Below are 24,872 nucleotides of genomic sequence, written 5' to 3'. Positions count from 1 at the left end.
CTGGCCAACTTTCAATAGTCCCCAGACCTGCTCAAGCCTCTGCGACTCGTGTCTCTTGCTTAACCGATAAAAATCACAGACTTTGAATTGGGGGTAATTTAAACCAGGTGAATCTGGATTTCTCTCTCTAGTTATGTGTAACGTGTTTGGTATTTTGATTGATTGTTATCACAAGAAACTTCTATCATTAAATATGAGAAGGGTTTCCATAAATAAAGAGTTCATTAACCTTTACCCATTACTTAATGGTACGTACCGTGGCATTCATAGCTGTGATGATACCAGGTGCTTATCACAGGCAATGGCCTCCTCCTTCGGAATGACTGGTCTTAAAATAATTATGAAAGATGTAACATGAACATAATTCTGTGCCATCTAGTTGATTTCAGCTGGTGTAAATTGCAAATAGATGAGATCCTGGCATTTGACAAGACAAAAATTATTAACTCATGTTGAGCATTCGAATCTCATTAAGTTCCTTAATTTTACCTGCATTTTTCTACTTCACTTGTTTCAAGACACAAATATGACGTAGTTTTTAATGACCATGTGTGTCATTATAATGAAATATGTTAACTCTATTGTATCCACAGTTGTGTTGCAAAGAAGTTGAACTACATCTTTAAGCAATTCTGCAGGCAAATGCACATTTCAAAACCCTGGCTCGGGAATCTAGCGGTAAACTAGGAAACAAGTGTTTGAAAAATAGGAATTTTACATTTCTCTATTATTGTCTGCAAAAGATTTTAAAAAAAGAAATTGACTAAAATTATCCTTCATCTTACTACCATCTTTTAAATTTGTGTGCCATTAAAAAAATGCAGGAATGCACGTGACGTTGGAAGAGCCTTCTTGGTTTGTCCTTTTTTTCCCAAGGTTTAGCAACTTCCCCCAGTGGTTAGTCCAGCCCTCCAAGCAACTAATCCTGTATCTATAAACTGTAATGTCAAAGGATTAATGTGTGCCTGAGAACACAGGTCAAATCTGCTTTAGATCACAACAGTTTGAGTTCAACTCGTAGCTGAAATATCACGAAACTACCATATAATTTAGGACAAGTCTTGCATTCCTATACTTCAGCTGCTGGTTGCCTTTAATAAAAAGAGGCCCAGGACTGATTTCCCTGAGAATGTATTTTTCTTTGTCTAAAACCAAAGTAGTATCAGCTGGAAAGTAGAAGGATTTCTTAAAATAGCTCTGTATTCAATATAAATGGCACTTTCAAAGTCTGCTTTTAAAATATTGTAGAAAGTACAGTGTGGCAAGTTACTGATATTCCCTGAGTTTCTTCTGTTCGCTGTGTTCCAGTGGCCAGATCTTGTAAGCATCTCTTGGTGGCATGTCCTGCCTTCCACTGGATAGCTGATGAGACCGGTGGTGCTCCACGCAGATGCAGTGACATCCATTAGCTGAGTCTCGTTTGACAGTAAAGACAATTTTCAGAAATATGTTCATCTCATTTGTGCAAAACATAGAATGATACAAGCGGTAAGCAGGCATATGTAACCGCATCTGGTTTATTTATGTTGGGCCACCAGCAAAACGCAGCAATTTATATCTAATTGTCGCAAATGTAATATCCAGAATCTCTCTTTGCTTTCTTAAGGCTTCTGTTAGGTGCTGCAGTAGTGTGTCTTTGAGGGTTTTTCGTATATGAGTTCTTGTAATATGTTTTTGCTTCCAGGAAAAAGTGGCAGATACCCTTTTAGAATGTTCATTTGATCTTAGCGTTGAAATACAATTGAGAATGGGAATATTAATTCACTTTTGAGTAGCCTGGGTGGGTTTTAAAAATTAATTTCATTCTATTTAAGGCTACAGTGTATCCTATTATCATAACACAAAACAATTGCCAGCTTCAAAACACATCTATTTCATTATGACGTGCAAAAAGCAGCCTTGCGTGTCGCAGTGAAGGAGCCGGGTGCTCCGGCTCTGGATCTGACGGACGTCCGAGCCCCCCAGCGTCGCGTCGAACCGCACCGACGCCGCCGCAGCGGCTGACGGGTTTTAATTCGGTTGGCTGGTTTACGTAGAGAAAACAGTTTACCGGAGGAAATAATAAATCAAGCGGCGTGCTTGGTGCTTTTGCTGACGTAAGAAAAAAAAAACAAAACAAAACAACAACAAAAAAAAACCCACAAAACAAAAAACCCCAAACCAAACCAAAACCCCCCGCGCCCGGGCCGAGGCGACGGCACCTGCCTACTGCCCCCTGGTGGGCGCGCGGGCCTCCCGCAGCACGCGGCGGCGCCCGCGCGCCGGGGCGCCTCTTTCAGAACCGATGGAGCTCGGCGTTTCGTAACCAGCACCTCGTTCGGCTTCGTCTTTCCAGAAACGAACCCAGGGCACGCCACGGGGGCTGCCGGCGGGTCTGAGGGGCAGCGCGCCTGGAATCATAGAGTCGTGGAATCATGGAGTGGTTAGGGTTGGAAGGGACCTCCAAGATCATCTAGTTCCAACCCCCCCCTGCCGTGGGCAGGGACACCCTCCACTACATTGGAAACCCAACCTCGTTCCGAGCGGCGACCTGTTTAAAGATGAAGTCCCCTGGGCTGGGACGTGGGGCTGTGGGGCTTCGCTGACAGTCGTGTTCTCATGACCTCGGCAGGTTCTTCGCTCCGTGCTGCTGTTCCCGACGATAGAGCGCATGGCTCAGTCCCCTCAAGGAAAGCTCATGACCCCACTGCTGTGCAAACTGCGCTACATCCTGTACATGCCCGTCTACCTGCTGTCCTTCCTGCCGGAGGGAGTCAAAGCCTCCTTGGTGCGGTTCGCTCTGCGAGGGATGAAGACCTGTGATGAATCTTCCATAACAACCTCCGTGAATCTCTTCAGCGTGGACTGCATTGGTGAGCACTTTTTTTTTGTTTGTTTGGTTACACCAACTTTTGTATTGTTCTCAGTTAGTAAATGTTGATGTAGTTTTGTGGGCAAAAGCGTAACGCTAAAGCATGACTAAGTTTTGAAGAGGGACAGATCTAATCTTTTCTCTAATTAGGACCATGGGTACAGGAAAATCTCAAATGAATCAATTAAAAAAAAATCTTAAGGGGAAAATAACAAATAACATATTTTCCAAAAAATACATATTTCTTAAGAAAACTGACCTATACTACTAACAGTATCTCATGTGATTAAACCACTGTTTTACAGTCTAATTATGTTACTTATGTCTACTTACTTTTTGCATTGAATTCATATTGGATGATGAAAATAAATCAGTAATCAGTTTCACGGAGGGTTCTTTGCGTCTGGTTTTTTAAAGCTGTGATTTAACCAGCTGTATAGAATTTGTCCTCCAAATTGGAATATTGGTAAATTCAGAAAATGGTCCTTCAGCTGACAAAGACACATAGTATTTACTTTATGCACAGAAGAATTTCAGCACTTTTTTTGGCATATGGAGAAAGATAGAAGATTAACTTTCCTCCAGTGCATATTGTATGCATGTTTTGCACGTTCTAGCAAGAGAAATAGCATTAAGAAAGGAAATAATTTCAGATAATTTATGTTAAGTTTAGAATGAAAACCAGAGCATGGATTGTGCTACACTCCAGGTATTTTGGTAAGTTAGCAGTTGAAAATAATTTGGAATAGAATTGACGTGCTAACACAGTAATAATAGCAAGAAGGAAGTTTTGATTGCATTAATAGTAGTAAAAACACATTCCTACATTTCCACTTGTGCTCTGTCTTCTATCAGTTTAATTTTACCTACTAATTGTCCAAGCAGATGTGCCAGAGTAGTTGTGATTGCAGTGAGGTCTTGTACCTTTTGCAGGTATGTGTGGATGTGTCGGTCTGTATTGGAGGCTCACTGTGGGACTGTACGGAGCCTGAAAGCGGGGTGGGTGGTGAGGTTTCTTACTGCCAAACCTAGAGAGCCCCATTTACGTTGTACAAACCTGGCATAATGACAGTTGCTCCGCTGCAGTACCCCCTGCCTGACAAAATCAGGCTCCTGGTTGATAATGTAAACTTCTGTTAGGAGTTGTCTGTTGCTTCAGTTCCTATTAATTTATGGCAGTTTTATGATGACCAAGGAGAAAACAAGCATGCAGTCGTCTGTGTACGAGGCTTTCAGGCTTCTTCCTTTGATAATTTAGTCTCAGAGACAGGTATGTGAAGGTCTGTGGGGTCACATCTCCACAAGCCAGGAATCCTTCTCTGGTCCCCACAGATAAACTTTTACTTCTCAAAACAGGTTACCCACATCCAAGGTTGTATTGGAAATGGTCCTTGGCCTGCATTAACCTCCAAAAAATCATGGCCAGCCATTGTTTGTGAGTGCTTTTTGGCCCAGACCACAGCAGTGATGTGAGTAGTTTAACAGAACGGATTTTGTGTGCTGCTGCTGGAGCCGGACTCTCCGAGGTCTTTAGTCCCCAGGTGAATCAGCCCGGTTGGTGTGTGCCTGTCAGCCTGCTGTAATTTTCTGTGTGCACCAGTGTCTGATCTGTGTCGAAGCTGTAAGGTAAATTGAGGCAAGAAACCAGGCTGAAGGCTCTTTACTCATAGGATGTGATCTCTGCCGATGTTCATTTTATTGACTGAATTCGTTATACCAGAATGAAAACCGCTGTGAGCCAATGTCTTATAAAACGTGCATAAATAGGCCTTATTGGTGCAACTAGTTCCTTTGGGCTTGTGATATCATCTCTCTCAAGCAGAATTCCCCTTTGGTTTCATCTTTGGAAACTGATGATGTTTTACAGCCCAGTGACTCAGGACCACATGTGTGGATTAATAATCTTAGGGCTTTCTGGATATTGCCTGTTAACCTTCTCCTGTATTGCTTGCGGACAATGGAAAATGTTACCATTCAGCAAAAATTTGCTAAACCTAGCACAACAACCGAGTCTCTTTTATGGGACTGCTCATCTGTGAGTTACTGAAGCCTCTGGATTTGTGGTAAATGTTTTTCTGATTGATTCCTTGTCCGTTAATAAACTGCTAGATATGGTTCAGAAACATTCAGCAAATGAAGTTGTTTCTCCTCTCCAGGAAGGTTGCATGTCAACTCATTAAAAATACACATATTGCCTTTGGCATGTACATCTGTTGCATTACTGTAATTGTAATAAAAGCTGTGATTAAGGGCAGAAAAGATGGTAAAAGTTTCCTTAAAACTAATACGTCCGTTAAAACAAACCAACCTGCCAGGGATTTGTTACCACATCCAAAGCTTAGTCACAACAATGTTTTCTCTCCTCTAAAAGGAAATGAGATTTGAAAACTTAATTATAGCAGAACTGTAAGACCGAGTGCCACTCCCGTTGACATCAAGAGTGAAAAGCTCCATTCAGGGGCAGCAGAATCAGGCCCTTGGTTGAAAGAGTCAATGAAGGAAAAATTATATTGCCTATCTGTCTCACTGTTTCAAATTGCGTTTGCTCCTGCTTCTTATCCAAACTCGTCTTTCAGTTGTCCTAACTTTATAGTTGATGGTATGTAGAAGCCCCAGTCATACAGCAGAAGGCATCACGACGACACTGTGCAGAACAGTAACGAAATGTGACGTCTTGTCCCAAAGGGGTAATAGTGCAGAAAGAGAAGAGACAGCAGGGACTGTAAAGAGAATCGATTGTAAGGAAGGATGGGAAGACACAGTGCATAAATAATAAAGGACCTATTAGAAGTAAGCAAAGGGGTCTGAAGGCAGTTTGCCTAACGGGATTAAACTTCTAGCAAAGATATCGTAGGGCAGAAAAAGCATTATGATGAACAAACTAGCATTTGAGCACTTGTATTCATGGATCTAGGAGATGAATAGACAGAAAAAATGAACATTGGTGACCCTGAGTTATCGGAAACATTGTCACTCTGTTTATTCAGGCTAGCAAAACAAGGATACCCCTATCTAGCAGAGTGGTGGCTGTTCTACAAATCATGTACAGTCCTGCGATGCTGGAATACTTTGGCACTGCAGCGAGTTGAAATTTGTAAACATTTCTTTGGTGACAGATGCCAGTGGCAGACTTACAGTGACAGTAAACCGTTCTATCTACACGGGACAGGATTTATTGTCCAGCCGTTTGACTGGCAAACTTCCTCCATTTGTTTCTGTAGAATTTCCACAAAAGCACAGACGTTACATAATGGGTAAACACCGCGAGGCTTTTTCGAGAGTCGAGCTCACGGGTCAGAGGTTAACGTCTGGATGACAGTGAAGATACAGATAAGCACAATAGCAAGAAAAACCTCCAGCTGGCCCAAACGCGGTGCGTCCTTTGTGATCTTGAACCTGTGACTTCCCTGGAGGAATCTCCCTGTTTGTTTAACCTATGTGGGGAGCAGGGGAGCACAGTGATCTGGGGCAGGGGCAGATCTGCCTTGTGCAATTCAGGCAGGTTGGGAAGGAGGGGACTCAGAAACCTGAAACGAGGGTATCAGATGGGTTTAGGATGGAGACAGTAGATTTCCAGTTTATTTTAAGCATCCAAGAGATGTAAGAAGACAAGGAACTGAGATTAAACTTCAGAGTTTGGATTCAAGTTTTATTGTATTACAAGTGTGGAGACATTCAGATTTCATGGGGAGTATTTACATTTCCCTCCTTTTACAGAGGAAAAAGGGCTAAGGCAGTTTCAGGCACTCCACTCTTACGCCCACAGGACTGCATAGGAAGCGAGAGTCCTGACTGAGGTCTTGGGGCTTGTCTCCCAGCCACAGCAACTTCTCTCCATTGGCTGTACAGGATGGCAAAATTACATACCTGAAGTGCCACAGAGTAAAAAGCTTTTTTTGTAGGATAAAATTTGCAGAACTGTCAAATAGCATCTGGGAGATAAGTTTGTATTGAAAGACAGTGAAATGTAGACTTCCAGCTGCTATGAAAATGGAACATAAGCTTTTACATCAACTGAGCTATTTTAAAATTTTGTCTCCAGGGAGTCAACTGGAAAATTTCCTTCTGGGTTTGAATTATCCCAGCCTTGGGAGTTGTCCTGTCTTGAGATCTGTCTCTACTCCAATTCTCTCTTCTTAATCGAAGAGATTTTAAATATGACATTATGAATGGTCTTCATCTGACCACTGTGGACATGATGCTGTCCAAATAATTGGCATCTTAAGCAGGACAGGTGAATCACACCGTGCAGATGACAGTTTCTCTTTACTGACCACAAAGGGACCCTCTCTCTACTAGATATCAAAAATTAGAGGAGATAAATCCCACTCTGTATCTACTGGCTGCTCATTTTGCTTAAGACATTAGAAAACAATGTGATCTGAATTGTCCATGAAACCTTTACCCTTGCTGCCAGGACAGGCAGGTATCCCAGGCTTTGGCTCCATTGAATTTACAGCTGGTTTCTAATAAGAGTCCTGTTGTTTGTTTCCTACCTTCTTTGAAAATTCATTTTACATCTCCACCTCCATTTCCTAACAAGTAAAATGGGAAATTTTTGAAGGTTCTTTTGTGGGACTAAAATGCAGTAGAAATACCTGTTGAACTGGAATACTTGAGTAAGAACAGTGTGTGGTGGTGTATTCGTGGCACTCAATGCTCCTCCATCTATTCTGTTCCTGTTTTTCATCATTAAAAAACAGTGTTTAAAATATCAGGTAAGCACTTGATAAACAAATTCACCTGAAATAGTGAAATAAGAGGGCTTTGCCCCCCTAAGGAGTATTTTAATATGTAACTGCATAGGTAAAATTTAGTTTCCTTTCTTTGTTTTTAAATTAAAATGGTGTTCTTTTCTTGCATTGAAATTAAAATTTAACTCCTAAAAGTAACAGAAGATGCAATGAGCACCTCTAAATTCAGCAAAGAAGGCAGAGCTCTCTTGGTTTTGTTGTATGGAAGTAAAACCCTCCATTGAGACACACAAGGCCAAGGGGGAGTTGTGCGTTATATTTTCATCTAGGTTTTATTATTTCAAACACTCTGCTAGCACATTTTAAAAAGGACCTGACGTTCAAGACAAGCAATGAACGATTGCCCAGCATCACATAGCTGATCATCAGCAGAAGTGTACATAGACCCACATGCCAGGACATCAGTTTATTTGCTGAACCTGCTTCACCATTAGTTTCACCTGATTTCAGGAGAGACCTAGTCCACGTTAGTCTTGAGCAGCTTCCACTAACCACGTTGGCTGGACAGGCTGATGTGCATGCAGCGCATCTTTGAATAGAAACAGAAACTGATACCACAAAGGATTTCAGGGAGCGCCTCGCAATCTCACGCCTACGTTTTTGAAGGTGGCCAAGAGAATAAAAACTCTCCTTCCTCTACTGCCACTGGGCAGTTGTGCAGGTCTTTGAACATAGAACAGTAAATTTTCAAGTTGATTTTCCAGGCTGACTGAAATCAAAGCCCTGGCAGTAAAAAGTGTTTGCTTTGTTTCTTCTGATGAATGTAAGTTTTAGATAACTTCTGGCTATAATGCAGAAATCATTTCAAGGATATTTTTTTCTACTTTTATAATTAAATATGTATAGAATTTTAGACATAATGTATAGCTAGACAAAATTTCACAGAGAACAGAAATTATTGGCACAGTAGATAAATTACATCTGCATAATCTAGATACTGTTAAATCTGGACAGTGTAGTGTAGTATATCGCGGACAAAAAGGACGAAGCACGCAGGTCTCCTCTCTTCTTCCTCACCTTACTCGGCAGGCTCCTGTGTGCTGTCACAGTTGAGTCCTATCCACTTCTGACATTTTAAGTGATGATCGTAATATGTATTTCTGCTAAGTGTTTAAGAGCGTGTTTCCCTACCTGTGGAAACACAGTAATATTTTATCACCTGCTTCGCCGGAAAAGGGGCCAAAGAATAACAGTCTTTAATATTTTCATATTTCCTCTGCTACTGTTTATTTTCCTGTGTGATGCCTGACTAAAATGTTTGTTTAACGTAGTCGGACAACTCACCTTACCAAGGCAGCACTTTAGCTGATGGAAAAACCTCACATCTGCTTTATTCTTTCTGTGAGTGAACTAAACTTTTCCTTTTTTCAGAGTAGGATGCTTATATTAAATTACTGGAGGAAGGCAAAGACTTTTATGTATTTATAGTCCTATTTGTTTTTTAAAATCAATCTGCTTCATAATTTACCCCATTTCCAAAAGAAAGAAAGATGTTTAACAAGGATTTTTATTACTTGCAAAAAAAGCTTTTACTTTCCTGTGAAAGCCTTGTGAAAATAATAGTAATAATGTGGAAATTTCTCGTTGGGTTTATTTCTGTTAATTATTCCTCTTTTTCTTCTCGGGGGGAACACCCAATGTAAAAAACTCCCATCATAAATATTACTCATAAGGCGTGAATGTTTTGATAGTGGAACTGCTGATCGTTTCCGTGAAATGTGAGGCGGAGTTGGGATTTAGTTGGGGAAGGGGAGATTGTTTGTTCACCCCTGGTGGGGTTTCATCCCCAGGGATACGATTTACTCCCACAAACTTGCAGCGAACCTAATGATGTGTTGCAAATGGCATGAACAACGAATGGCTAACATCAACAAAGCAGAAAAGATGATGAAAGTAAGAATATGCCAGTTAAGTGCTAGCAGCTGCAGTTGCTTTGCCTTAGCCAGTGCCAGCTAGTCTTCTGCAAACTGGCACTTAATTTTCCCTGGGCCCAATACACAGCCCCCTGAATTCAGAGGCAGGATTCTCTTCTGCAGTAGGCTCATGCCTTTTGTCTCAGAGATGTCTGTCTAAACTCCTCCAAGGAATATCTGAAGTAGAGCTCGTAGCTCTGTCATAACTTGTGTTTACTGGTTGGGAATTTAGCTTGATTCATCAAAGTCCTTCATCATGGAGTTGCAGCAAAGCACTTTAACACACTCTAAATCCATACTCATGGGTAAACTGTAGGCATTTGTGTCTTGGAATAAGGTCTTTTTTGAAAATTACATTTACAAAGCCACTAACTAATGCAATCCTGCCATTCCATGCACCTAAAGGGGACACTGCTCTGGATGTAATTCCTACAATCATCTAAAACAATATTTCAGTCTGCTTTGCTGCTGCTGTTTGTCATGAAAATGTCCACCAGCACACACCATCTCCCTTGCCTAATTCTGTAACGTGACAATGTTGACAAGGAGAAAATGCCTACAGAACCTTCATGGATCTGTGGAGGAAACGCCAGCTTATCTCAAGCAAATCCAGTGGTGTAAGAGATTGCTTGCTGGGCAGTGCAATGGTAAGGTGTATTTAAAAGGAGCTTTAAAAACAGTGGTTTATGTTTAATGAAGAGTGGTATAAAGGCACCTTTCTTAGCAATCAAAGCCACTCACCTGAGAGGAGGTTCACCTCGTTCAGAGGACGGGTGGTCCAGTTGCTGAATTTCATCAGGGTTCCTCAAGGAAGAGTCAGCATCAGGTCTCAATCCAGAAAAGCACTTAAACTGACCTTCGTGTAGCTACTCCCATGCATAACCCCTTGTCTAGAAGAGCATATTAATCCCAGCAGAGCTCAGGCAGGAACCACAGTGTGGAGGTGCTAAATTACTGCAGACAGTGTCCTGGCCACTCCCTGTGGGACTGAGCACCACCTACACCAGACCCTTCTATGCCCCTCTTACAGCGTAAGAGAACAGACACTTTCCACGATCAAAAATCTGGACCCTAGCAGAAATCCCATCATTGTGGCCATCTGCCAGGGTATGTGAGAGCTTAAACTGGAGATGAATTTCTCCAGCTAAGGATAGTTCTGTCATTTGAAGTTGATGGGAGTTGTTCCAAAGTAACTTAGGGCAGGATTAAGTCCATAGACATTTCAGTTTCCATCACACACCCCACTTCACCTGCACATGCTTCATCACACAAAGTAAATGAGTGTTTTTCGCACTCCTCGACAAAGCATCTATTGTTTGTGAAGCACCTGGGTATAATTGTTGAATAAGTTTTTATTTTTGCCTTCAGCCTCTACTATGCTTTCTCAGGCACAGCTGACTGATTTTCTTGTATAGTTCTGATCTTCCTGCAACTTTAATACCAAGCAGATTGGAGGGGTTCGTCATAACAATTGCAGCTATTCCTGCCTATTTGTGTCGATCATGGTTATATATTAACTGATATGTTTTCATTCTAAATTCAAGCGTAAACTTAAGCAGAACCCAAAGTCAATGTTTACATCTTGTAAATCTCTAAACATCAACATTTTATCTAATGTGTGTCTGCATGTGTGGAAGCACATGTTCCTGTGTTAGTCATCCTTGATACTAAGCAGTTCCTTCTGTTTGATGTTTTAAACAATAAGTTATTCACTATTTCCAAGATTGGTGTTGGCAATAATTACCGGTAGAAAATATGTTTTGCCAATAGGAAATTACACTGCTGTTTGGTATTATTAGTTCTTACCACTGTTTTCTGACTATTTCTGAGGAATCACAGAGGTTGCTTCCTCAAGAGGAAAGAATAAACTGGAGAGGAAACTAGTGTTACACTCCTCTGAAGACCCTTGCAATAAGACAGGCAACTTACCAGGAAAAAAATGGGACCAGATAGTAGCAAGTTCCCTGAGCAAAACTGATTTTCAAAGGTTCAATCTACTTTTTGCAAGGCATTTTAATTTAGTATGGGAATCCAACCTAGAATCGATTCATCTCTTTGCAATTTAAGCAATTTTGCTTTAGAGTTTAGAGGACTTTTGAAAGAGTCGAATTACAGCATGTCAAAGTACAGATGAGCTCTGTTGCACGTGAAAACAGTAGTCTTTGGCAGTGTCTCATTGAAGTCAAATTACTTTCTTCTTCTAGCCTCTGCTTGTAGTCCCTCAGAAGGATGAGCAAAACTCTGCATGCAACTTGATGTTGAACAGTCATGGATTTAGAAATAGACTGTAAAATCTGCGGAGCAGAAATTATTTTTTTCCTGATAGTTTGAATAGCCTCTGACACACTGAAGCCAACCCCTGACTGAGGCCATTAGCACTGCCACACACTATAACTATTTCTTAGTTACAAAAAAGATCCATTTGGGCAGTCAGTTGGTACTCTTCTCATTTGATACGATTACCATAAAATTATCAATTTACTTGTATATTGTCCTGTTTACCTTTACAGAGGCCAGGAATGGGAATTAAAACTTGCCAGTGTTTTGCATATTTTAAAATATTTCTCAAGCATTTTGTAATACCAGATTATTGTGAAATTTTCCTGCTGCCAGGCAGATTTACTAAAGGAGGCATCAGTGATACCTTCTGTGAGAAAGAGACTAAGAATTTGTGGAGGTGCTGTGGGAGTCCCTTGTGTGACAGAAGAAAGCATTGTTTCAGGCTTTTCGATGTGTAGTATTGCCAGTACCTGACAAATTGGTGTCCTCAGTCTCTACTTAACCAACACAACAGTCTAAAGTAATAGCAATAATAGGGGTTAAATGGCAAACGGTGAAATAGCAGATGCATTCTGTGAAAAATTTGACAGTAAATGATGGTTTTGTGAGGCAGAGCATCAGAACTGTCCTGGGAAACTGCAATGTCAACGTGGAAATGAAAGATGTATGGAAGCAAACTACAGCGAGTGAGAGACTAATGACAGTGTAATGAGTTTCCTTGTTTTTCACAGGGCATAAGACATGGTTATTAAAACCGCTGTACTTAAAAGAATATTTGCAAGTGTGCATGGCCGTACAGAGGTTGGAGCACAGTCAGTCAGACCAATGTCATGGGGGTTTTGGCTTCCTTAGCCATGAAAAAGTAATTAACATTGGAAGATTTAGTAAAGAAGGCTTGAGGATGAGTTTAAGGGGAAAGATAAAAAGATCTATATCATTACGAGCAAAAGTGCACTTGTGAAGGATCCAAACTTACAGTAGAGAAAGAAATTCATAAGAGATCAAAGGCATACTGGTAGGAAGAGGGCAGGTGAGCTAGGTGATGTGCAGGTAATGTAATGTAAATTCCAAAAGTATAGAAAATAAAGTAGCGTCACAAGCCTTTATAAATTACCGAAACTATTAGTTAATCGGCTTAACAGACATAGGTGAGATAACTGACAGAACTAGAATATCAGTCTGAAGGGACCTAACTTGCTTGGGAAAGAAGGGCAGGGAGAAAGGAGGAGAATGGATGGACTTATCTTTACATACAGGTATTAAAGACAGGGAGATCCGTTTAATGCTACGTTGACCAAACCATGACAGACAGATTCATTAGACTTTTTCTGAGAAACTTCTAAGCCATTCAAAGTGCAGTATATGGTGTGCTTGATGTCTGTAGAGGAAGGAATCCAGCAACATATGGACTGTTCAGATAGTTCTCATAATGCATTGCTTTTTTTTTTTTTTAGTATATATAAAGCAAATAAAGCAATTGGCAAAGAATATATGACAGTTTGATACAGAGACTTTGAAAGTGAGAGGCAGATTGGCTGCATATATTCACAAAATGGTAACATTTGTGCTAGGACAGAAATACTTAACATGGACTTCGGCCTCTTGAAGCACCTGATGGGCAAAGTGCCGTGGGAGGTGGCCCTGGAGGGACAAGGGGCCCAGGAAAGTTGGTCCACATTCAAGGAGCACCTTCTCCAAGCTCAGCAGAGGTGCATCCCGACGAAGAACAAGTCGGGCAAAAAGACCAGGAGGCCGGCATGGATGAGCAAGGAGCTCCTGGACCAACTGAAAATGAAGAGGCTAGCCTACAGAGGGTGGAAGCGGAGACAGATAGCCTGGGAGGAATACAGAGAAGCTGTAAGAGTGACCAGGGATCAAGTGAGGAAGGCTAAAGCCCTGAAGGAATTGAATTTGGCAAGGGATATAAAAAGCAACAAGAAATGCTTCTATAGGTATGTAGGGGACAAAAGGAAGTCCAAAGAGAATGTAGGCCCCCTCCGGAAGGATACTGGTGCTCTGGTTACCCGGGACATAGAGAAGGCTGAGGTACTCAATGAATTTTTTGCCTCAGTCTTCAATGGTAAAGCCTCTTGTCTTACCACCCAAGCTGTGGAAAGAACTAGCAGGGACTGTGAGGATGAACCACCGCCCACTGTACTTGAAGACCAGGTTCGAGAACATCTGAGGAACTTGAAGGTGCACAAGTCCATGGGACCTGATGAGATCCATCCGCGGGTCCTGAAGGAACTGGCGGATGAAGTTGCCAAGCCACTGGCTATTGTATTCGAGAAGTCGTGGCGGTCTGGCGAGGTCCCCGATGACTGGAAGAGAGGGAACATAACCCCCATTTTTAAAAAGGGGAACAAGGAGGACCCGGGCAACTACAGACCGGTCAGCCTCACCTCTGTGCCTGGCAAGGTCATGGAGCAGATTCTCCTGGGAACCATGCTAAGGCACATGGAGAGCAAGGAGGTGGTGGGTGACAGCCAACATGGCTTCACCAAAGGCAGATCGTGCCTGACCAACTTGGTGGCCTTTTACGATGGGGTGACAGCATTGGTGGACAAGGGTCGACCAATGGATACCTTTCCTATGAGGACAGGCTGAAAGAGTTGGGGCTGTTCAGCCTGGAGAAGAGGAGGCTCCGGGGTGACCTTATAGCGGTCTTCCAGTACCTCAAGGGGGCCTACAGGAAAGATGGGGAGAGGCTGTTCAGGAGGGCCAGTTATGATAGGACAAGGGGTAATGGTTTTAAAATAGAGGGAGGTAGGTTCAGGTTGGATATTAGGAAAAAATTTTTTACTATGAGAGTGGTAGAACACTGGAACAGGTTGCCCAGAGAGGTGGTGGATGCTCCATCCCTGGAGACGTTCAAGGCCAGGTTGGACAAGGCCCTGAGCAACCTGATCTAGTTGGAGATATCCCTGTTCCTTGCAGGGGGGTTGGACTAGATGACCTTTGAAGGTCCCTTCCAGCCCTAATGATTCTATGATTCTATGTCTACAACGTAGAGCTTTATTCGTCCACTAGTCCTCTTGAAATCCTGTCATAGTCAGTGGACAGATACAGGTAACACTTGACTAATCAATCTAGGTGACTACTTTAGCATGAGATGAATTGTGTTCTTTCCACTGACTGTGAAGGGAGAAAAATTAAACTTTAGATATCCACATTTAATCAGGTGCATCCCATGACAGGCATTAAGAAATTATGGCCTTCAAGAAAAAAAAATAAATAAATTAGAGTTGTTTAGCCTTAACAAAGGACAACTGAAGGACATGGTAAGAGTTTTGAAGTAAAGGAGTGTATTTTAATCCGCGTATCCATGGTAGATGAGGTAATGTGTAATGGAGTAGATTGCAACAAAGGTGATTCAGATTAGATTTTACTTAATGATAAGAATGGAATTCTAGACTGAATTTCCAAGGAAGATAATGAAACTTTCATCATCTGTGCTTCCTAAGGACAAGATGGATAAGTATCTGCATGGTATAAATGGAATCAATGACACAGTATCATTGATTCTCCTTAAGACAAAAAGACCTAAGGAGATCCTTTCCAGCCCTACAATTTCGTACATACTAATTAAAGATGCAAGAGTAGCATCCAGAATTTCAGAACACTAATGAGGGACAATTCACTATATTAAGAACCAAGCAAAACAGATGAACAGATGCAACACAGAATGTTTGAGGAAGCCAAAATATAGGCAAAAAAATGTCAGTCAATGAATTTTCTGATATGGTTTTAGCCTCTTCCAGCTAGCATTGTCCTGGTATTCAGGCACAGTTCAGGAGTTAGCACTGCCATGCGCTCTTCCCAATAAGCAGTTTGGGTAGAGGAAAAATTTAATTCTGTGAAAACAAGCCATTCTATTCCAGTTGGCCTCAAGGGCACAAAGTATTTCCTGACTCCATGTAGTATAATGGTGCAGATACAGCCCATATTTGTACCTGCAAAAGCAACAACAGTTTGACTGTTGGAAAGCAGTTGTGAGAAAACAGACTGTGGAAATTTGACCTGACGATTGTCAAAGCAGAAGCTGACAAATTGATAAATCCAAGCAGAAGATGGTGCATTTAATGTTTGGAGGGGGGGTAAGATAGACTAGGAAAGGCATTTTCCAAGGTATCGATCAGTGAAAAGAGGAAAGGCGATCAAAAGCAAGGCAGTGTGAAAATATGTTCTTCACAGAGTGCTGTTTATAGAACAACAGAGTAGAATGTCCTATAATGAATGAGTACTTGATAATGGTATAGCTAAAGGTAGACAGTAAACCCTCATTTCCAAACCATCAAGGCATTTCTGGAAGAACTATACCATGCCCTGGCTTTAAGAGTAAACCTGTAAGTCTCTAACGTCAGAGAAGGCAAACTAGTACAGAGCTTTTCTCAGACTTTTATGTAAGAAATGGGGACTAAGTAAGCAAGTTGTAGCCACTCTTCAATTTTTTACCTGTATCTAGTAGAATTAATGTTCAGTACTTGTGACCTTGATAGTACAGTACTAACCTAGCAGGATATTTTCTTAGACATGGTGACAAATATTGCTGAAAAATCAGTTCAAAATTGGATGAATGTAGGCATTATTATACTAACTGAAATACACTATTGAGTTACATAGGAACTAATATCTGGAAATGAGATCCAAAGTCCATCCTGTCCAGTTTCTCATTTCCAACAATAGTCAAAACAAAATGCTTCCAAGAAAGGGACAAAAACTCTGCAGTAGAAAATTCTGTCATTTAATAAAGGCATCATTCTTAGAGGTAGAGGCTTAAAGACCTGAGGCTTTTGTAGTAGTACGTAGCTCTAAAGTTTGGTTATAGTTTGTTAAAAGAGTTCTAAATATATATTGACTTCCAGTGTCTTTGTTGTCACTTGCTAATTTTTGGCCCTGAGATGTTCTTACTGTAACAAGATATATCATAGGTGCTGTAAAATGGATTTTCTTTTACAATTTCTGATATTACTACCTCTTAGTATTCCTTTGTATTACAAATGAGTTGCAAAAGATTTTTGAAGAAATAAAGGAATCTCTTCTGGCCCTGGTTGCACTTCAGATTTGTAGTTTTTAATCCTAATTAAAAATTTGACTTCATGTTTCTCCTTGTACCCATTCCAGAGCATAGCTCCTACTAACAAAACAGAGCAATATTTTGATGTGTGGGAGTTAATAAATTTACACCTACAGCCACAGTCTTGTTGATAGAGTCAACATAATCTGAAGCCAACAGCGGTAGGGAAATGAAGTGAGCTCGGGTAACCCTTTGTAGTCTTATGTTTATTTCAGTCTGATGAACAAGCTATTAAAGAATGTGTATGTGCATCCATTAAAGTGTCCAGATTGGGACTATCTTCACAACCACTCATTTTTGTTGGAAAAGGAACTATTCTGATTATTTCCTGAAATTCATTAGCCAATGAAGTTGAAAGGTTTTTTTCTTTGTTATTGTCTTTGTTGTTTCATGAGTATGGCATCTCTTTCTATCTATTCTTTCTGTCACAGTAAGTTCATCTCCTTAGCCCAGCAAAGAATACAGTATTGTTTTTACATAATTAAGATACCGACTACGGAGCAAAACCGCACAGAACGAGATCTAGATATGGTACGACAACACAGAGTTGATTTTTAAATTAATCAAGGGCATGTGTATCTCTCGAAGTTTATCAGGGTTAAGTCAGAAATACTTATTTTACAGATACGTGTACCATGTGTAAGTTATTTTTTTTTAAGATTTCTTTCCATACAGACCTACTTCCAACTCATCTTGAAGATCCAGAGACACCATAATGTGACCTCTCAGTTTCTAGTGTGAGTTTACAATTAATCTATTCCTAATCTAATCTTTTTCTTCCAAGTAAGAAAGCAAATAATCTTCAGATATTCAATAATCAAGCAAGAAGTTTAAGGACTTGAGGAAAAACACCGATTTCTGTCCAAGTACAGGAAAACTCTATATTGCTTCAAGAATCAAGTGTAAAGAAAAAGTTTTATCTGTCCTGAGCTAGAATCCTGTTTCTTTCCTGAAATTAGCACAGCTTTCCAAGTTCCAGCATAGATCTGTTGGTATCCATAGAGTCAACTGACAACATACTGGTTTAAGATATAGCTCCAAATTCTTTAGAAAGTAATAACGCTGCTAGACATACGTTTCTTCAAAATCAGGAAATATTCTATTTCATGTTGATTGCTTGACTGCATTGTGGAAATATCAATGCATTTGAAGTTCAGCTCAATAGATGCAGGTATTCATCTAACAACTGGCTAATTGAGTTGGTGCTTAAATAACCCTAAGCACTGAAAAGCTTGATTGATTTCAGTCATTATTTTTTGTGAAAACTAATAATTTAGCTGAAGGATATTAAGTCCTTGCTGTGACACTTTGGGTTAAAGAGCTACCAATGATATAAAGCACTCTTTTCTTTTCTGGATCCTTGATTTGAGCCCAATCAGGGTTCCTCTATCACAAAACCACCACAAATAAATCAAACACATTTTGGCACAGTTTGTTGTCTCTGCTTAGCAAATGTATGAGACTAAACTGACACTGATCCTTAATCACCTTTAATCCATGGAGGAGGAATGATCCTACCGGGGCAGGAAAAAGGTCATTGGCAGGATCATGGGGAGAAACTAAGTTGGCAGTTAATTTCATAAGACTGACCTGGGAATAAATAAAGGGCTTCCATTTTCAAGGTAATCTGTGTATATAAAAGGTCTGCATATAAAAAGTCAGGATATTTTAAGAAGATATTTATGTGCTAAAAGCACGATGAACGAGATATTTATCTGTTAAAACTTTGATTTCACTTTTAAGCTCTAAGACCTTATTGTTTATGATAATTATATCATTAACAATAGATTTTTTTCATTATTAAACTCTAGTGACCTGGTTATGAGTTACAAGAGGTATCAGCAACTTAAGGTAGAGTAGAATGTAATAAAAATACTTTGCGGTTCTACATCTGTCGTCAGGTAGGTTGGATAGCTTCTGTAGGTTTGCAACCACATTCTCTTTGGTTTTTTGTGTTTTGAGAAGTGTTTTTCCTTTCCTAGTTGCTACGTGAAAAACCCACATGAAGGAATATTCACAGGGGCCATGATATGGCAAAGATTCATGTTATATGCTTCACTTTCTGTGCTTTGGATTGTCCCACTGACCCAGGCCGACTCATTCTGTATCAGTCCAGCACATGCATAACTACAGATTTAAAGGAGTGGGATTAGACTGCGAAAATTAAGAAAAAAACCCACTGAAATTGGCTTTAGACTGTTAAACCAGATAAACAAATTGAATAAGTAAAAATACATTAGCAGGAAAAGCTAAAGAGCTTCTATATATTCCTTTCCTAGAAATTCTAGGCTGATTCAAGTCCGAATCTTTAGGAGCATGTTTTCCAGATGGGAATCGGGAGCACAGAGGTACTGGGCTTTTGTCATGCAGGCAAAGGATGGGAAAAGAATAAAATTCATTCCTTTCTTCTGAAGTCTTTTCAGGAGAAGACTATGTATCCTCAGTAGATGGAGATGGTTTCTTGAGTCTAATATCTGTGAGCCAGGGTTTAGGATTCAATTCCAGCCGTGATGTCACAAACTGTCCGTGCCAAGTAAAGTGCTCTCAAGTCATTGTGTGGGTCTCTGAGCGGTGTTCTGAAGCGCTCACATTCGAGTCCATGAGAACTCCATTCTCATTTGGAAGTCTGAATATCCAAGTTACCAAAGGAACTGATGTATTTGGTGTTCATCTCATTTACATATCTCATCATAGCTATGCTGTGGTGGGATTCTTCAGATGCTGAATGTTTTCAGGATTTATCACTAGCTACATTCCTCCTTCAGAAAAGACATAGAACCAGCTTGTCTTCAGTAGAAAACTGTCAACTGCACAATTTTTCACAGAGCTGATGCAACCACTGCATACACCTTCATTTTATGACAAGGTCAGCTTATTTCAGTTGAACCAAATAGCAGCTATTGATGGAAGACATACTTAATTCAAACTACAGGATGGTTCTGGTCCTTCAAATATTTAACATTATCACTTTCAGCATTCCTGTTAAAAGCAAAGAGGCAGCAGATATATGCAGAATTGTGTATGGATGCATTATTGTGTCCTCCAAGCCTTTTGTGTTGGCTTCATTAAGCCAGTTTAGAGAAAGGTTTGAAGTTCAATAAGTACCATTTTCTGACAGAGACACATCTTGACTTTGGGTACTTACAGTCTAGCCTGTCGCTCTCTTTTTGATGCATTCTTCTTCAGATAGCTTTGTAGATTTTTGTTATTTGCTCACTGTAAAATGCAACTTTAAAGGTAGTAGCGGACAGTTCTAATGGGACATGATTGATTTGGTTCTGTAAGTTTTTATTATTGTTAAATATATTTTTCAAAAACTAATTAATAGTCATTATGTTTACACAATGCTTTTCACTTCAAGTATTTTTAAGACAGTCTACAAAAACCACTTCATTGTCATAGCAGCCTGAAGCATGTTTTTAAAATGAGGAAGCTGAGGCATACAGATTTTGTTATTTGCACAGTCTCAGAGGACTTCAGTGATAGTTCAGAACCTGGGGCTTCTAACCTTTTATCTCACGTTCAGTCTTATCTTTCACATGTAATGATTTTTCAGAATACTAATTTCAATCTTAATACTAATATTAATACTAATCTGCAATCCTTCAGACTCCTGGATGTGCATCATTTAGTGCAGTGACTCATTCTGCAGATTTTGGTGAGACTGCTTCATCACTCAGGATGTTCAGCACGTGGGCTCTAGGTTGCATTTTATGTTGTACTTGAAATCATGGCAATCAAAACCAATAAATACTTTTTCAGGACTCTTGGTAATGGTTCTGGGAATCGTTAAAGATTTTCAGGTAAAGCAAGCATTAGCACTTTTTGGAAGTCTTTCCAGAGACTGTAACACCAGGTAGCAAGCACTGACAAGGTGATCTCCCAGGACGACCTAATGAAGGATTTCAGAAGCCATTCATTTTGCACGTTGCAGCTTTTGGTTGTGCCCAGTTTCCAGCCTGATTTTCAGAGCTGCTGAAATGCTCATAGTAACAGTCCCTGGGAGACTTTTGAGATAGCTTTCTAATTACACACAAAAGGCGAGTGAATTCTTCTGAGTTATTTCCTTTGAAAAAGCAGCTCAGTATTCATGAAATAAGGAAACAGAACAACTGTTTTTTGAAAAGGAAAGAACTAAATATTAAAAAAATGCCAAGGTTAGCAGAGTATAGCATTAGGAAATAGCAGAGAGAATTCTGCCTGAACTTGTGACTTAGCTTTTGAGAAAAACCCTGGAGGATAAGACATGGCTTCACTAAGGGGAAGTCGTGCTTGACAAACCTGATAGGCTTTTATGAGGACATCACCCAGTGGGTGGATGATGGCAGAGCAGTAGATGTGGTCTATCTTGACTTCAGTAAAGCATTTGACACAGTCTCCCACAGCATCCTCGCAGCTAAACTGAGGAAGTGTGGTCTGGATGATCGGGTAGTGAGGTGGATTGTGAACTGGCTGAAGGATAGAAGCCAGAGAGTAGTGGTCAATGGGACGGAGTCCAGTTGGAGGCCTGTATCCAGTGGAGTCCCTCAAGAGTCGGTACTGGGACCAGTATTGTTCAACATATTCATCAGTGACTTGGATGAGGGAATAGAGTGCATGGTCAGCAAGTTTGCTGATGACACTAAACTGGGAGGAGTGGCTGACACACCTGAGGGCTGTGCTGCCGTTCAGAGAGACCTGGATAGGCTGGAGAGGTGGGCGGGGAGAAATTTAATGAAATACAAGAAGGGCAAGTGTAGAGTCTTGCATCTGAGTAAGAACAACCCCATGTACCAGTACAAGCTGGGGACTGAACTGTTGGGGAACAGCACAGGGGAATCATAGAATCATAGAATGGTTAGGGTTGGAAGGGACCTCAAAGATCATCTAGTTCCAACACCCCTGCCATGGGCAGAGAAATCCTCCACTACGCCAGGTTGCCCAAAGCCTCATCCAACCTGGCCTTGAACACCTCCAGGGATGGGGCATCTACAACTTCTCTGGGCAACCTGTTCCAGTACCTCACCACCCTCAATGTAAAGAATTTCTTTCTTATATCTAACCTAAATCTGCCCTCTTTCGGTTTAAATCCATTGCCTCTTGTCCTATCACTACATGCCCTTGTAAAAAGTCCCTCTCCAGCTTTCCTGTAGGCCCTCTTTAAGTGCTGGAAAGCTGCTATAAGATCAGCCCGGAGCCTTCTCTTCTGCAGGCTGAACAGCCCCAACTCTCTCAGCCTGTCTTCATAGCAGAGGTGCTCCAGCCCTCGGATCATCTTCACGGCCCTCCTCTGGACTCGTTCCAGTAGCTCCATGTCCTTCTTGTGTTGGGGATTCCAGAGCTGAACACAGTATTCCAGGTATTTTGACATTAGTAAAGATTTTTACAGTGTCTCCTGTTATATTCTTATAACAAAGTTTAGGAAATATGACATACCTGAAACAACTATTAGACAGATATATGACTGTTTGGAAAATAGGATTCAGGAGGATTTTTGAAACTGGAAAGATGTAGTTAGCAGGGTTTCGTAACAGTCTTATCTTTATTCCTTTACTATTCAGTAGTTGTGTTAGGGATGCGACTGATGGAATACAGTGTATGTTTACTAAGTTTACAGATAGTACTACGCTAGAATATGCTGAAGATATGCTGGAGAGGATCAAAAAGACCTTCATAAGCTAAGAGAAGTGGTCGGGGGCAGGGAGAGGAGAAGACTGTCATTCCTTAAAGAGCCAAGTTGTTCTGTATGTAAATTAAGTATAAGGATGGTAAATCACTGGTTAAGGAATAGAATCATAGAATCATAGAATCATAGAATCGTCTGGTTGGATCGAGTCCAGCCATTCGCCCTGCACTGTCAGGGTCCCTAAACCATGTTGCTCAACACCAAATCCACATGTTTTTTAAACACCTCCAGGGATGGGGACTCCACCACCTCCCTGGGCAGCCTGTTCCAATACTTCACAACCCTCTCTGTAAAGAAATTTTTCCTGATATCTAACCTAAATTTCCCCTGGCGCAACTTGAGGCCATTCCCTTTCGTCCTGTCATTCATAACGTGGGAGAAGAGACTGACCCACATCTCCCTACAACTTCCTTTCAGGTAATTGTAGAAAGCAATAAGGTCCCCCCTGAGCCTCCTCTTCTCCAGACTAAACAGTCCTAGCTCCCTCAGCCGCTCCTCATACGACAAGCTGTCTAAATCCTTCACTAGTTCTGCAGGAATAGTTCCGCAGGAAAAAATCCTGGGAATATCATGGGTCACAAGGTGATGTGAGATGGCGTGTTGTAGAGACATGTACACGCCATGTAGAGATGGCGTGTTACAGACGTGATTTTGGTACTTCTGAAGAGGTACATGGGCTGAAAGAGCTACAGCTCTACGGTTGAAGAGAGACACTTTCTAGCTTAAGCTGAAATACCGTGTCAGTAAAGTTCAAGACAGATATGAGCCACTCGACATATCCAGAGGAAACCAAGCAAGACTGATAGTAGACCTGGAGAACAGTACCTGAAAGGAAAGATCGTTGGAAGTAGAAGTTGTCTGACCTTCGTAGATATTTGCCCTAAGATTAATTGCGTTAACTGTATTTGCAATTAGGGGAGCTCAGGGCAACATGCTGAGATGTGACTGTGGCAAATACATGTGCTTATCAGTTTCCTGTGGCAGCAAGGTTCACAGTTAATTGCATATGACATTTAAAAAATACTTCCTTTTATTGTTTTGCATTTTAATGTATTATGCTGTAAGAGAGGGAAAAACAGCATATAATGAAGTATCATGAACATGATGGCAACAACACATCTTTAGTTGTACTTCTTTGACTGTTTTCACCACCATTCTCAATTTTGCAGTGTCCCACAGAGGTTGTGACGCATACATACGCAGTTCTTCAGGTGTGGTCATGTTAGGTGATACATGTAATGGCATTGCAGAATTCTGTATCATCATCTTCTTACTATTTATGAAACCATAATATATTATTTTATTGGAGTTTTGAGTAATGCACAGTGAACAACAGTCATCTTAGAGATCTCTGGGTTTCTGATTCCATTTCTTGCATTAATTTAGCAGGTTGTTAGGGAAAAGAATATTTTGAGTTTTTCCTGCAGGTATGTTGCTTACCATTTCTTCAGTGTGAGTTTCCTTTGCTAGTGCGTTGTTTTTTTTCTCTTTCCTCTTCAGGTCTCTTTCGCATGTCTCACTGCCTGGTCCTCACAAACCGACTAGCATTGTGTCCTGTGCAAATGCTATCAATGAACTACTTATCCATGGACTAGATCATTAAGAAATAAGTTACCTGTGATTTTAATATGAAGCTGGGCTAGAATCTTAGGCTAAGATTCATCCCACTTCAATCTGGGCCCTTAATTCAAGTTAAGGTCTAAAGGCCTTGTCACTGAAAAGAGAGTCATCTTGAGAGGTGGTTTAACCCACCCCAGAAATGATCAAATCACCAGGGGTGTTCAATGATTATTTACAAATTTTAGTAGTAACCACTACTTTTTTTTATTTTGTATTTGAATCCAGACCCTATTCCTTGCTGTGTTGAAAACCAGATAATCTAATCCTAATCTTTTTTCTTTGCTTCCAGACTATTTCTTAAGATGGTACAACCGTTCTTTTTGCAGCTGTTTAGTTTCAGACAGAGATTATTGTGTGAAGTGTAACCGCTTTTAGAAGACTAATAATTTTTGTCATCTGACTTTGTTTATTGAAATATTAAAGAAATTATAGATCAGTAAAATGCTATTTTCCTTTGTAAAATCAGTAGCGATTAGACACTATTTTTAATTCCCCAAACCACTGGACAGGGTGATTCTTACATAGCAGGATTGTTATCAGCTCAGCAGTTCTGTATCTAAGGTTCTTCAAAACTCTTAAATATACCTTCTTAAATGTACCTGATATATTTTGTATTCTCCACTGTTGCTACTTCTTGGTACCTCACTACACAAAGAGGAATCATTGTTATTGCAAGAAAAATATTATAGAGAGCAAAAACTTCATGAACATT

General features: G+C 40.6%; 1 protein-coding gene across 1 annotated transcript in view; it reads left to right on the top strand.

The window, feature by feature from the left end:
* The window catches only part of LDAH (lipid droplet associated hydrolase), a 141,178-nt gene that overhangs the window by 98,648 nt on the left and 17,658 nt on the right, over positions 1-24,872 (top strand). Inside the window, exon 5 of the mRNA XM_086625483.1 lies at positions 2,612-2,852. Coding sequence (XP_086481609.1) covers positions 2,612-2,852 — 241 coding nt within the window. The remainder of the gene's footprint in view (positions 1-2,611; positions 2,853-24,872) is intronic.

The sequence above is a fragment of the Tauraco erythrolophus genome, chromosome 2 (assembly GCF_009769465.1).
Source record: "Tauraco erythrolophus isolate bTauEry1 chromosome 2, bTauEry1.pri, whole genome shotgun sequence".
Lineage (NCBI taxonomy): Eukaryota > Metazoa > Chordata > Aves > Musophagiformes > Musophagidae > Tauraco > Tauraco erythrolophus.
The sequence above is the reverse complement of the archived record's forward strand: the minus strand, read 5'-3'. Positions and strand labels throughout refer to the sequence as shown.